The sequence below is a fragment of the Haliotis asinina genome, chromosome 14, assembly GCF_037392515.1.
Source record: "Haliotis asinina isolate JCU_RB_2024 chromosome 14, JCU_Hal_asi_v2, whole genome shotgun sequence".
Taxonomy (NCBI): domain Eukaryota; kingdom Metazoa; phylum Mollusca; class Gastropoda; order Lepetellida; family Haliotidae; genus Haliotis; species Haliotis asinina.
In genome coordinates this window covers 35,180,719-35,195,631 of record NC_090293.1, presented here as the reverse complement: position 1 = coordinate 35,195,631, position 14,913 = coordinate 35,180,719, and the positions used below count along the sequence as shown (strand labels likewise).

The window sequence follows — 14,913 nt, the reverse complement described above, 5'->3', positions numbered from 1 at the left end:
TAATGATCTAACCATGAGGTTGTATGTCAGTAGACTGAAGTTACTGTTGACTTACTTGATCTGTGTAGATTTAACAGTCATTTATATAGAGAGGAATACTCACAATTATTAGTTTCATCAACTTGGCTGTAATACTACAAAAAGAAAAAAGAAAATATAATTATAAAACATTTGATCATTGATTCACATAGTACAATGTATTCAAACAAGGATATGAAAATAGGAGATCATACATGTATATAAGATCAGCGCAACATTTTTAACTATGTAGGTCTATATATTTCTGTTTATGCAAGGGTGATGCTGAAGGAATAAGGAGGTTATGCATCTTCAGGAATATTTTGGTATTTCTTTTAAAAGGAAAATATCAAAGAGGCATTTTTCTTCAAACCACATATATCATACCTTGTAGAGCAAACCTTAGTCTTATACATGGAAGAGAAGTGGAGGAAATGGACGTTTCACAGACAGTACATGTGTCTGTGATTTCACTGACATAACAGATGAAGTTACATTGATGATAGTGTCAAAATAAATATGCTCACTCATGACTGTTGTGCCATTAATGTTTGGCCACTTGTGTTCCCCTTTCCTGGGAATAATCACCAATGAATGAATTGTTGCATGTAATATATGTAATATGTAATATGTTTGTGTATGACCATGATAATCTGAACATGAAATGAAATATGTGATTAACTTCTCTGCATTATCATGACTGAGAGCAAGTTATATGGAGGTGAAGTTCATTTCAGCATCAGATTCAGCAACAGAGCAAGATCTTAGTTGTACTACATTTGATATGAAAATTTGAAATGTTTTTCCAGAAGGATTATTAGTAAAAGGATTGGCATCAGTCTGATAAGAGCTTGAACAAAGTTCCTAAATATGTAGGTGTGAACCTGGCAAGAATTGGGGAATAGTCCTGGGAACAAAATACAGAGTACTTCACTATTGTGTAATGACCTGATTCAAGTTTATGGTCAAAGGATATTTTAAAGAAATTATTTGTCTAAAATAATTATTTTGTAAGCAAAAGATTTTGCCCTGAAAGTGAAGATCATTGAAAACTCTCTGTTGCACCATCATAAACGACAGTGAATTAGTCAGAATCATCCATTTCATCATTACATTAACTCTTATTGAAAATCATGGCTCATTGGTTCTAGTATTGCTGCAATATCTCCTTCTTCCAGTGTTAATATCTCTTGCCAATATACTGCAGAGTAGTTGCTCAACTTTTACTGTATAATGCTGTGCAACTAACGTGGGTTTCCCTTTTCTTTTTGGTTGGTGTCTGTGTGCTCTGCTTCCTCGCTCTTACGCTTCCTCATGCCCTTCCAATGCTTGCTGGGTTGCTGGCGACATGGCTTGTCGACTCCCCTTCCTACCATGTGTTACCACATGTGCTGGTTTTGTCCGTTGTGTGGTGTAAATGTGACAGAAACTTTGCTGTGTGGGATGTGCTGAGAGAGGATGAGTTCTCTCCCCTGAAGAACGCTGACAGTGATGATGCAACGGTTAAAGTGAAGGACACTCCAAGCACTTGTCGCCAGGCTCTGAACAACCTCCATCAACGGTACATTGTTCAGGCTGGAGGCAAGTTTGTGGACAGTGAGGGATCTGTCATTCAAACACAGACAAGGTAGGAGAATTATTCATCATCTGTTTCTTCAGTTTTTTATCATGAACTAATGTTTGTTGCCAAAACAAATTTTGAAACAAGTGTTATAATCTTAAAAACCTTATGTTAACTAAAACATAAGAGAGTTTAGATTTAGAAGAGGGAAAATAGATTCATGTTTCTTTGAAATGTCTGACCTACAACCAGAATGAAACTAAACAGGTGACAGTTGATTATAGTATTTATCATATATTGTATTATTGATACTATAAATTAATCCAGTAAATTTTGTATTACTATATGATAAATGTTTAGATGAGAACTACTAGTACTTCAGTACCCTTTGCTTTATACACTGTTCCTTGATGATCCCATAGTGTTAGGTTAGATATTATTTTTACCCTGACATACTGCAGTTTCTTTCCTCTCTTTCCGCTCACCTAACATAAAACCTAAACAAGCCTCCTCTACATTCAGGATGCACACTGATACCCAGTCTGAACTACCTCTCTGCGATCCCTCACTTGGCAAATGACACTACCTTTGCCACAAGTGTGGGTGACAGAAAGCGTATCCTGCCGTTATCTATGAGGACATGTGTTTATTGTGTCCATGCGGCTGTGAGCTTTTCTTGTCCCAATTTTCCACTTACCTCTGTAGTAAGGTTTAGCTTGCCAACGTTTTTTTTTGTGTAATATATTATGACTTAAATAAGTCTGAGGTCTATATCTGGCATATCAAGAAGAGAAAGACTAAACAAGCTTTGGTAGAAGTAGACAAAAAAGGGATCTCGGGTTACAACCTCTGGCTTTACCTAGACTATGTCGGCTGTGAGAGTGGGACATCCATGACCACTGGGTACTATTCAGTGCTGTTTCATGTACAGCACTTGGCATTACCTGTATATCTTCCTTAAGTGTCTGTCTGGTGTTGATGTCTTATTGAAGAGTGATTGTGCCAATGCTTGCATCATACCCATCCACCTACTAACTCTGTGACAGCATTCCATAGGCTTTCCACCTTGGCTTAGTTTTCTGGAACTAGTGTCTACTAGGGGTCAGCACCTAACCAGTCGGCAATAATTGATATTGTGCAATCTGTGGGTGCTGCAGCGGCATCCAATGTTGTTGACACCACAGCCATTACTTGGACTATTTTTGTCAGTGACAACACTGCTGACTGGCATTCATTGGCCTTGCGACTTGTTCGTCCAGTGTCATGGATGTGTTTGTCCAGAACTGTTGTCCATAGCCTCTCACCTGTGTTGCCATTACTGCAGAATAAACATATTTGTGGTCAGTATTTTATTTTTTATTGGCACTTAACCTGAACCAACCTACTCATTTTAAAACGCAGTTCTTGGTGTCCTGCTACCTGTTGTTTTAGGATCCAACATTTAACATTCGTTATAAGAACCAGTGAACACCCTTTCAGCATTGTTGCCATTGACCTATTGCTTATATCATGGCCGAGAACCTTAAACTGTTGATCTGCACTCTTTCAAAACATTTTGTTTTATACATCTTCATGCTGTTGATCTAGTTTTTCTGCATACTGAAAATTGACATAAATTTCTGTCTATTTTCAGTGGCATTCAAAATGGAAACGAAAGGTAAGGCATTGTCAACATTGTATTCATATAATAACAGCTTCAGTAATTTATGTTAGTTTTGTTAACATGTAGTCATTCCGGAAATATTTTTAATACTTTAATAGTTACAGTTAGGGCTGTTTTTCATATACCACTATATACTCTATCACAAGTACTATGCATTCAAAACCTTGATTTAGTACCATGATATTCAGGAGTAATGATTTTCACATGACAGAAATATTAGGGTGCTGTGATGTTTGCAAATGAATATACTGATGTTTATAATTTCAGTGGCCAATCAGTTGTGTGTGAGATCTCACCATTAGTGTCTTATGCTGGAGAGGTGAGTTCATTGTCATCAAAATGTTAGGGCCATATATAGGGAGGGCATAGTGAGGGTGAAGTATCCTCATTCAAGAACTTGACTAAACTTTGATTGAAAATATACATATGGAAATTAATTAAGCAACACCAAATTCAAAGACACATAAAAACTTAACAAAGTTTAACGAAGTAATTTTGATGATTGATTATTCAATTTTGATGTATTGACATACAGCATGAGCTTTTCATGGGTTGATATGACGCGCGTGAAGCTTGCACAGCGCACGTGCATTGCTTTAACCTCAACTTTCGAAAAATGCACTTTTTCCCTGGGGTGTTTACAAGCGCAGGTTGTCGATTGCATTCGGTTTTTCATTCATTTCAATGTCATGGCACGTAGGAAATTATCAGAGGCCACTCGTTGGCAAATAATCGGCATGAGGAATGCTGGTATGTCTCTAAGACAAATCGGGACTCAAATCGGACGACATCATTCCATAATTTCAAAACTTTTGAAAAAATACCGGGCCACTAATGAAGTTAAAGACCTGCCTAGACCAGGAAGACCCAGGAAGACCACAGTCCGGGAGGACAGACTTGTACGGCGCAGGTCCTTCGACTCGAGCTCTCGGTTGAGACAGGAGTGGCTTCCAGGGAGACCCATCTCGAACAGGACTGTTCGGAATCGTCTGAAAGCTGCAGGATACCGGGCAAGGAGGCCAATCAAGCGACCCAGACTGTCTCCAGCCCATAAGGCAGCCCGACTGGCCTGGTGTAATGACCGTTTGCACTGGAACATTGCCTCTTGGAGGAAGGTCCATTTCTCAGATGAGAGCCGGTTCTTGCTGCACATGGTGGACGGTCGTACTCGGGTCTGGAGGCAGAGGAACACAGCAATGGCTCCACGGAACATCCAGGAGACTGTGGCCTTTGGGGGAGGTTCCGTTATGGTATGGGGGTGCATTTCCATGAACTGCAAGTTGGATATCATTACCATCCGTGGCAACCTTAACGGTGTTCGTTACCAACAGGAGGTTCTTGACAGGGCTGTGGTACCTCATTTTGAGAACCATCCTCTGGCAACGAGACCCATATTTATGGACGACAATGCTAGACCTCACAGGGCGCATGCTGTAAATGATTTTTTGCGGCAAAATGCAATTGACAGAATTCCATGGCCTGCCATGAGCCCTGACCTCAACCCCATTGAACATTTGTGGGACTTTATTGGCCGTCGTGTGAGGCAGAGAGACCCACCAGTCCATAATCTCAACGAATTGACGGCTGCCCTGCATGAGGAGTGGAACAGGATCCCCCAGAATCAGATCCGGAGACTCATCCAAGGAATGAGGAGGCGTCTGGAATCGGTGGTGCGTGCGCAGGGAGGACACACTAGATATTGATGAAAGTCGGTGTGCAGACTCTCAGATGACTGTTCTTTCTTTCCATGTGACATTTGTGTTAATACACCTGACAACAACGTCTGTGGATGAATAGTAAATTGTGTCCATTTTTTCATGAATTTAAGACAGTTTTAAGAATTTGGATTTCGTTGCAATAAAGCAAAGTCTTGATACTTTTTCCCTTTAAGTTGTTTGTCAGAGATCGTCTGTTGAATAAAAAAGTGTCAAACTATATCAACCCGGCATATTTTGATTGTCAGAACACTTCAAAGTTGCTCCAATAGAAAAAATTGGGGTGTTGCTTGATTAATTTCCAGGTGTATAGATACAAAAGCTTTGAACGCCATGCATGTATAGCATTTGTGATACTTTGTCTTGTACAGCATGCATGTATGTCAGTTGTGATACTTAGCCATGTACTCCATGCATGTATATCAGTTGTGATACTTGGCCCTGCACCCCATGCATGTATATCAGTTGTGATACTTAGCCATGTATCACATGCATGTATGTCAGTTGTGATACTTGGCCCTGCACCCCATGCATGTATATCAGTTGTGATACTTAGCCATGTATCACATGCATGTATGTCAGTTGTGATACTTGGCCCTGTATCACATGCATGTATGTCAGTTGTGATACTTGGCCCTGCACCCCATGCATGTATATCAGTTGTGATACTTGGCCCTGTATCACATGCATGTATGTCAGTTGTGATACTTGGCCCTGTATCACATGCATGTATATCAGTTGTGATACTTGGCCCTGTATCACATGCATGTATATCAGTTGTGATACTTGGCCCTGTACCCCATGCATGTATATCAGTTGTGATACTTAGCCATGTATCACATGCATGTATGTCAGTTGTGATAGCTAGCCCTGTACCCCATGCATGTATATCAGTTGTGATACTTGGCCCTGTATCACATGCATGTATATCAGTTGTGATAGCTAGCCCTGTACCCCATGCATGTATATCAGTTGTGATACTTGGCCCTGCACCCCATGCATGTATGTCAGTTGTGATACTTGGCCCTGCACCCCATGCATGTATGTCAGTTGTGATACTTGGCCCTGTACCCCATGCATGTATATCAGTTGTGATACTTGGCCATGTATCACATGCATGTATGTCAGTTGTGATACTTGGCCCTGTATCACATGCATGTATGTCAGTTGTGATACTTGGCCCTGTACCCCATGCATGTATGTCAGTTGTGATACTTGGCCCTGCACCCCATGCATGTATATCAGTTGTGATACTTGGCCCTGCACCCCATGCATGTATGTCAGTTGTGATACTTGGCCCTGTACCCCATGCATGTATATCAGTTGTGATACTTGGCCCTGTACCCAATGCATGTATATCAGTTGTGATACTTGGCCCTGCACCCCATGCATGTATATCAGTTGTGATACTTGGCCCTGCACCCCATGCATGTATATCAGTTGTGATACTTGGCCCTGCACCCCATGCATGTATATCAGTTGTGATACTTAGCCATGTACTCCATGCATGTATATCAGTTGTGATGCTTGGCCCTGTACCCCATGCATGTATATCAGTTGTGATACTTGGCCCTGCACCCCATGCATGTATATCAGTTGTGATACTTGGCCCTGCACCCCATGCATGTATATCAGTTGTGATACTTGGCCCTGTACCCCATGCATGTATGTCAGTTGTGATACTTGGCCCTGCACCCCATGCATGTATATCAGTTGTGATACTTGGCCCTGCACCCCATGCATGTATATCAGTTGTGATACTTGGCCCTGCACCCCATGCATGTATGTCAGTTGTGATACTTGGCCCTGTACCCCATGCATGTATATCAGTTGTGATACTTGGCCCTGTACCCCATGCATGTATATCAGTTGTGATACTTGGCCCTGTACCCCATGCATGTATATCAGTTGTGATACTTGGCCCTGTACCCCATGCATGTATATCAGTTGTGATACTTAGCCCTGTACCCCATGCATGTATATCAGTTGTGATACCTATTAGCCCTGGGTTCCATGCATGTATATCAGTTGTGATACTAAGCCGTGTACCTATGCATGTATATCTGTTGTGATACCTATTAGCCCTTTACCCCATGCATGTATATCTGTTGTGATACCTATTAGCCCTGTACCTCATGCATGTATATATGTTTTGATACCTAGTAGCCCTTTTCCCCATGCATGTATATATGTTGTGATACCTAGTAGCCCTTTACCCCATGCATGTATATCAGTTATGATGCTGAGCCATGTACCACATGCAAGTCAGCTCCCTGGGGAGTATTCATGCAACCAGTTAAACAAAATGAGTTATCACACAGACTCTTCCTTGCAAGGTACCCATTTACAGCTGGGTGAATTGGGACCCATAGTCACAGAAAAAATGTGAGTTAAGACAGCTCACCCACCTTGCTCCTGTGTTGATTATCACTAAATGACAATCTTACTGGTACAAGCCATCACACATATTAGTCTGCTATAGGAGTGAAATAATCTTTCATTTCACTTTGAAAACCCTTTTAACCTGCAATCCTCTGCATATTATAAATGACATGTAGGTTAATAAAACACAAACAACACAACAGACAGACAAAGACATGGGTTCAATTTCCCACATGGGTACAATGTGTGAAGCCCATTTCTGGTGTCCCTTGATATGATATTGCTGGAATATTGCTAAAAGCGGTATAAAACTAATCTCACTCACCCACTCCTACGTCATTTTCAGGGTTTGGAGGAGCATGTGTCTGGCAAGGAGTTAGTGTCTCCAGTTATCCTTGAAGTCACACCAGAAAATGGCAAACCTTTGCTGCAACAAGGATCTGCAAAATAATTCTAACTGTTTCTAAGACCCAACTTTACCACCAGCTGAATGCCTGCGTGGTTGAAGTAACAACAGCTTTCATTATGTATGCCTTGACAACATATCTTATGTATGACATCAATATGTTGATGACATAACCCTATGTGCCATTATGAAATCATTAATTGTTGCCTGGCAATAAGTACTTTGTGTGTTGTGATATGACCAGTTGTCATGGTAACAGGCATTACAACCTTTGCCATGGTAAATCCATGGTGTCTGACAACAGCTGCCTTACTTACCACCATAAAGCACAACACAAGGGGAACAAATCATCACGAACATCTTCATGCTTGGCGGTGTTGGCATCACTCCCATCAGCATGACTTTGTAGATCATGGCAGCTCGATTCATCGTCATCGTCATCATCATCATAGGCATCGTTGCTTGGCTTTGTTGTACCATATACTCAAGAGGAACTTATTTATAGATTTTATTGTCATATATCTCTATGCCATTGCCATGTTGTTACCACCACACCTCAGATGCAGCTTAGTCCATATTGACTCACAAAGGGATTGCCAGAAATTTGAATCTAAATATATAGGTCGTATTTAAAAGTAAAACTGTATTGTCGACATGTCTAATTAATATTTTAATGGTGTTATTGATACCATTGGTGATAATATGGAAGTGTTTCAGTGGTTGTTGTACGGTAGGACATATTTATTACGGATACAAATGCATGCTTACCACACTACTATTGCAGACTAACTATTCACCACTACCACTACTATTGCAAACTAACTATTCACCACTACTTTGATATATATGTATAGATAGGTTGCAAACTATGTCTAACAAACACAGTACCTTAAAACTGACCTGAGAACCTGTATTCTTTATGAACTTGTCCAAGTCAGTGTCTTTCATCATCAGAGAAGAAGCAGTCATTCAGAACACTTGTAGATACCAGATATATCCACCAGTGTGCCATTGTGAAAAAGAACCTTAGCAGTAAGACTACCTTAAGTCTATGTTAAGGTGTGGGAGTTAACACGTTATTTAGGACTCTTTTACATAACACATGTAATGTGTGTGTATATTCAAGGTAGATTATTGATGCATATATCATTACAGGGGCATCCCAAATGGGGAACAAGATTCTCTACATCAGGAACTATGTATACATCTTTAACAAATTCAGCCATGCCTTTGTCACGACCATGTCTTACTGTACAAGTCTGTGTAATGTGTTAACTAGTACTTGGAAATCATTGTCATTGTACATAATGTAACTTAAGGTGTATAGTGTATACATATGCCTGTGTTATATGAAACATCCATGAGCATAGCCTAACCAAAGGAGTTTAGAGATTTACAACAATTTACTTGGTGTGAGGTTATCCAGGGATACAACAGTCATTCGTTAAGGTGTACAAGTTACATTTTTAGACAAATTTGACCAGGTCACAGCATGGATGAAACAGGTTTTCATTGTGTCTTATATTCCAGAGAGAACAAAATACTTATATATAAGTAATGATAGATTTGTGATCGTGTATCATTAATTTTTAGGTATATCATAATGTAAATACGTAAGAAAGGCCTGTGAAAGGATATTTTGGCAAGACGTTTTTATGTGTATGAAAGATTCTTTTAATATAGTGTCGTAAGTGGGTATGAACATTTGAGAAACACTGCTTAAAACAGTATTTGTCACATCCTGACACCTAAGTGACACAAACTCTGCATAGCAAGTTGCACTCTTCACACCACTCTCATCCTGTTTTACAGTGTAATGGGCAAACCACATGATAAAATCTCACTCAGTGATGTTTGTGGTTGGTGTGATGCATTGTGTATATTCAGGGATTTACCCTGAGTGCTGTATTTGAGGGTCCCTGGGACTCACACTCTTAATTTTAAGGGGTCCCAAACACTTAAATATTATTATTTAATGTATGTTATAATATTGTTGCAATTCAGTTACTGTTATGGTATTATGTGTTACGATCATCACAGTAATTAAACTGCAAATAATATAATATCCTAACCTGGCTAGTAACAGACTCAGTTATAACTTATTGTTACCTGATCAATATTTTTAAAAAAGTATTTGGACTTTTTCTGCATCCATGTGGACACGCTAATCTATTTTGTTGCGTCTGTTGTCAGTTGTTATACGTATGGGTCGCAGGAATTTGCATCCTGCAAGTCCCTGGTATATCAACTCACTATATACAGAAGTCAATATGTTTTGTAAATATCAGGTTTCCTCATTTTAATCAGTTGATAATAAGGGAAAGAAAAAGGTTGCTTTTTCTCATCTTCAATTTTCTGCATCAGTGTAAGCTGATAACACCAATATATCTGATGCTGAACAAAGTATGATCACTTTGTTAAGTGTTTCAGCTTTAGGGACCATATCTTATATGATATAGTATTACAGTGACAATATGGACCTTGCAGGCAGATGGGTGTGACCATTTTACTGTGAAATCTCTATGCAAGTCATGTTTTGTGAGACACATTTCTAAATTATTATTCTAGTTAGAGACACTGTAAAATTAACCCTTTGTTATTGTTTCTTACAGCATGTATTCTTTTCTTTTTAACAGTTGTTTGTTGCTGATTATTTTAGTTTAATGAATCATAGCACACATATTTATTTTATACATGTTATGTAGTATAACCATTGTTACAGTGTAAGTGTCACCAGTATTAAAGACCAAATAATGACCAGTATAAGTGTTCATTTCAGAAACTAGTAAAAGGGGGCCTGATGAGCTCCTGTCTCAGGATCGAAGCCTTTTGTTGAAAACATAGGACACATACATCTATTAGACATAACCCTTTGAGAATGTTACCTTTTATTGCTTAAAGCAATTCAATTGTCTAAATTGTGTTTAACTCAGACAAGTCGGATGACTTAAAGTACTTAAAGTAAATAGCTAAAGGTTTTCCAGGTTTGGGATACTATGCTGTGCTGTCATTGGTTCTGATATTAGTTTGTTCCATTAAGGAATATTTGTCCCCTGGACTCTTTCTGCAATGAACACTGCAATATCATGACTGATATCAACTCAGGTGTTACTACATTGAACATCTACAGAAACTGGAAATGTGGATTTAAAGTCCAGCTAATTTTTAAATAGAACTGTGTTTACCACCCAAACTGTGCATTTTGTAATGTAAAAGTAACAATGTTTCTGTGTTATATTTGTAATCTTTATTGGACATACATTCATCATCCAAACTAAACAAATTCCGTTTTTCTGAACTCTACAGCTGCTGCCAGAAACACTTGAGTGGATATCTGTAAGGAACTGGACAAATGTATCTGTATATTGTTGATAAAGTATTGATTTGATATTACATACTGCTGAAACTTTAACCCAGTGGTTTTTACTCAGTGTTAGTATCTTATGATTCATACTACTGATACATTGGTCTTGTGCACGTGGGAGGTGAGTTCATGGAATTTCTCCTTTTTTATTGGTTCATGCAGACAATGTAAGTTTGATGAAATATGAACAGTTCATATGTATATTGAAGTCGTTAATGAACCATTATAAATACATGATGTTCAGTGTTGGAAGTGAATCAAACCTGCATATTGCTACATCTTCAGTTGATGTATGAGTATTGACTCATCATTGGGGACATTATGTTTGAATACTGACTGTGGTAGTACGTTGATGTTCCTAAGTGAATAATAAGTCTCTGCCAAAATTTTAATGTCATGCCTGAACATGGATATGGTGTTTTCAATATTTGTAAGATTTTCACTTTTAACTTATTCCATTTCTTTGATATGTATTTATGAAAATCATGACAATCATTTTATCATCCATTTCACACTTATTATGTGCTCCTAAAAGATTAATATGCCTGTCTATATCATGATATTTGTAAAATTGTACTCTGTGCTTTTAACAGACACAATAAGATATGCCTCATTTGAAGATGCAGAATTTCACCATACACCCTACAGGAAGGAGTAACAATTACATTGTGGAAAGTGTTCTATATATTGACCAGCTGACAAACCAAACATCAGTGTACCTCAAAACCATGCACCAAGTTTTGACATGGTATTTCCATATGTCATTTTTACACCATTGAACTGACTTGATTTACACGAAGATAAAACTGTTTCACTCTTCAGTGTAACATTGAACACAGTGCGTCTTTGTTTTTCCTTGAAGCAGGCTCTGTTACTGGAATCAGCTGTTGATTAGAATTTATGTGTGACAGTTATCAATGTGAAGACCTTATTTCTCACACATGAACAACATGAAAGCAATAAGACGCGTACATCAAAGAGAAACAAGCAGTTTCCTTTGGCACAAATATCTAGATTCTCACTTAGTCAGATACATCAGGTTTCAGTTTATTGTTTGTTGTTTATGACACACAGGCAATGTACTGTTCCTTGCAGCCTGTGCATGTTATTACATACATTATATTTTTGGAAGAACAGTCAAAATTCTGTTTGACATAGAAATCTCTGTGTGTGGTTAAAGTTACAAAGTGTCCTTCAGCAGTATGCCAACATGTTCCACAATTACTTCTGTTATATCTGAGCACAGTAGGATTTGATACATATTCTGTTTCTTAGAAGTAAATTTTTTCTTTGGTTAGGATCTTTTGGAGATTCTGAGTTTGTTGTTTGCTACTTATTATATTTCTAGATTTCAGCATTGACTTCAGTCTTTCATCTTGTTCTAAGATGCACATATCTATTATATATGGGTACCTCAATTGCATCAGTTATAAGACTTAAGACTTCAGAGTGATGCAGATTGTTCTTAAGGACTGCAGTAAACAAAAAGGAAATAGTTCTATAAGAATAAAAGCATCACAGTAGCAGTATTTGGCACTGGATCTTGCCAAAGAGCTCATTTATTTACATTGCTATATGAACATTTATTCATATATCCTTGTTATTCACATATATATTTTATGTTGAACAGAAGAATTAATGGTATTTAGAAAGAAAGTTTATTGTACTTATGGATAGAAGAGTATTAGTAAAAGCATTTCTTCTGTAGTTGATGTAGGCATACCTTTTTAAAATGAATTTTGCGTTTGGATTGTGACAAGAAATGTGTGTGTGTATTATTCTGATTTTCAAGTTACAAGTAACTATCCTTAATTCTAGTAATTTCAACACCTTTTGATTGAAAGTATTGGCTGCTGCTGCTTCTAGAAACAAAATTTTACCTCATTAGGAACAATATGAATTCAGTTTGTGTTCATTTCATGTAAATTATGATATGTAGGACCACAAGTCAAGGTGAATTACCTCCCTTGTAAACTGCCTCCCAGTTGATATTCTGCGCTCCTTGAACATACATAAGAAAAGAATGAATAAAGATTGCTGACTTTTGTATCATGTTACAATCAGGGTGAAAAGTCAGTGGAAATGGAATTTATAAGTTTTGAAACAAGTAAACATGTTAGCCAATATCTGATATAGACTACCAATATTGTTAAAGTAAATATTTTTTCATGTCACAGTACTTATTAAATGTGCACTATATAGCAGGGCTGTACTTTTGTACACTGGGAGTGTGATGATGAGGGATCCTGGGCTGTGTGGCAAGCTTATTAGTGTTTATTATAAAATTATTCTTTATTTAGTGGAATGTTACCACATTTAGCATTTTCTAGAAACTTATTGTTCAACCCTATCCCATCCCTTCGCCTTGCACCTTATTACATTCCCAGTGATCAAAGTGGGAATCTTTGATGTCAAATGAAGTGTTATTTACTAATGCTTATGTCCATTTTGTAGATGTGCAAAGCACATTATGTTCTGCCCATGCTGTAGTGCATATGATCCATGTTAATATCTTCAGAACAAAGTGGGCTGGGGCTTGCTGAAATGGAGGAACCAATAAACTTTGGGAAAGGATTGTGCCTCGTGTTGTCTCTATTCTGTGAAATGTACAAGTATATTTATGTTAAAGTCTGCTTGATGTTCCTTATGATTTTACGTGACACATGTTTACCAAGTCACCAAATGTGTGATCTGGAGTTATACTTCCAATCCAGTAAGGAGCATGTGTGTACAGGTGCGACCATCTAAAGTACTGTCGGAAATAGAAAAAAATTGTTTTTAGGCTTTCACTCTGTATCCCTAAAATTTACAGAAGTGCAAATAGGATATGTTGAAATAACTCACTTTGGCCTTACTGGGCATTCAGTGGGATATGTTAGAGGTTATCAAGAAATGCACGTTTACACGTAAAATCAGGCAAAACACATAAAACATACCAGTTGCTGAAAATAATAGATCAAATAATAAATTAGCATTTAGGTCGCTCAGCCAGGCTGACGGTCCATCAGCACAACTGGTATGAAATGCATGCACTGCTACTGGTACAAGGGGCCATCTCAAAGATGTTTTTTGCTATTTTGCTTTAGCATGACCACCAAAAGACTGGATATTATTTGTAAATTGTTATGACATGCTGTGTACTTCAAAAGTTTTAATTCCCCTATGGGATTTTCATATATTAGCTGTTATCATTGACCGCAACCATTGTCTGCTATACACACATCGTGGGTTTTGCTTTTGAAACAACCCCTCCTACCTGTTTCTTTTTATGGTGATAGTGGGACTCCATGGTAGCTACATCCTTATAGTTTCAGCATGAAAGTTATTATTTGTTATATCAGCTATCGTTTACAATGAAGCTAGGTCTAATTTCAAAATAGGCATTTGAAAAGTGTCCTTTGCAATACAGTATCATCGCACACTAATTTGCATAAAGCCATGGTCTGTTCCAAATAAGTCTCTTTGGACTTTGAAAGAATTCTCATTGCTCATTTCTGCACTTATCTCTTCTCAGTAAAGTCCTTTAATTACATGTCCTACCTCTCTACCACTGAAACTATTTAGGCAAAACTTATTTTAACAGGTATTTCACACATTAGCTATATAAATTGTAGAGATAAAAGTGAAAATGCAGTTTTTCCTATTACCTACAGTACTTCACTCCCACAGCTTCCTGCCATACATTGATATAGGTGACACAGTCATCCACAGTATGACATATTTGGCAGTCACTTGGTGAAAAGCGACAGCACATTTACAGAGCCCATCTGAGGAGTGCTGCTCGATGTGAAATGGTGGCTATGA

General features: G+C 38.1%; 1 protein-coding gene across 3 annotated transcripts in view; it reads left to right on the top strand.

Annotated features, from left to right (window-relative positions):
• Positions 1 to 13,683, top strand: part of LOC137261053 (UDP-N-acetylhexosamine pyrophosphorylase-like) — a 42,873-nt gene extending 29,190 nt beyond the window's left edge. For all 3 annotated transcript variants that reach the window (XM_067798717.1, XM_067798719.1, XM_067798718.1), the window contains exons 8-11: positions 1,445 to 1,645; positions 3,213 to 3,236; positions 3,510 to 3,561; positions 7,686 to 13,683. In XM_067798717.1, coding sequence (XP_067654818.1) covers positions 1,445 to 1,645; positions 3,213 to 3,236; positions 3,510 to 3,561; positions 7,686 to 7,790 — 382 coding nt within the window. In that variant the 3' untranslated portion in view covers positions 7,791 to 13,683. The remainder of the gene's footprint in view (positions 1 to 1,444; positions 1,646 to 3,212; positions 3,237 to 3,509; positions 3,562 to 7,685) is intronic.
• The last annotated feature ends 1,230 nt before the right edge of the window (positions 13,684 to 14,913 follow it).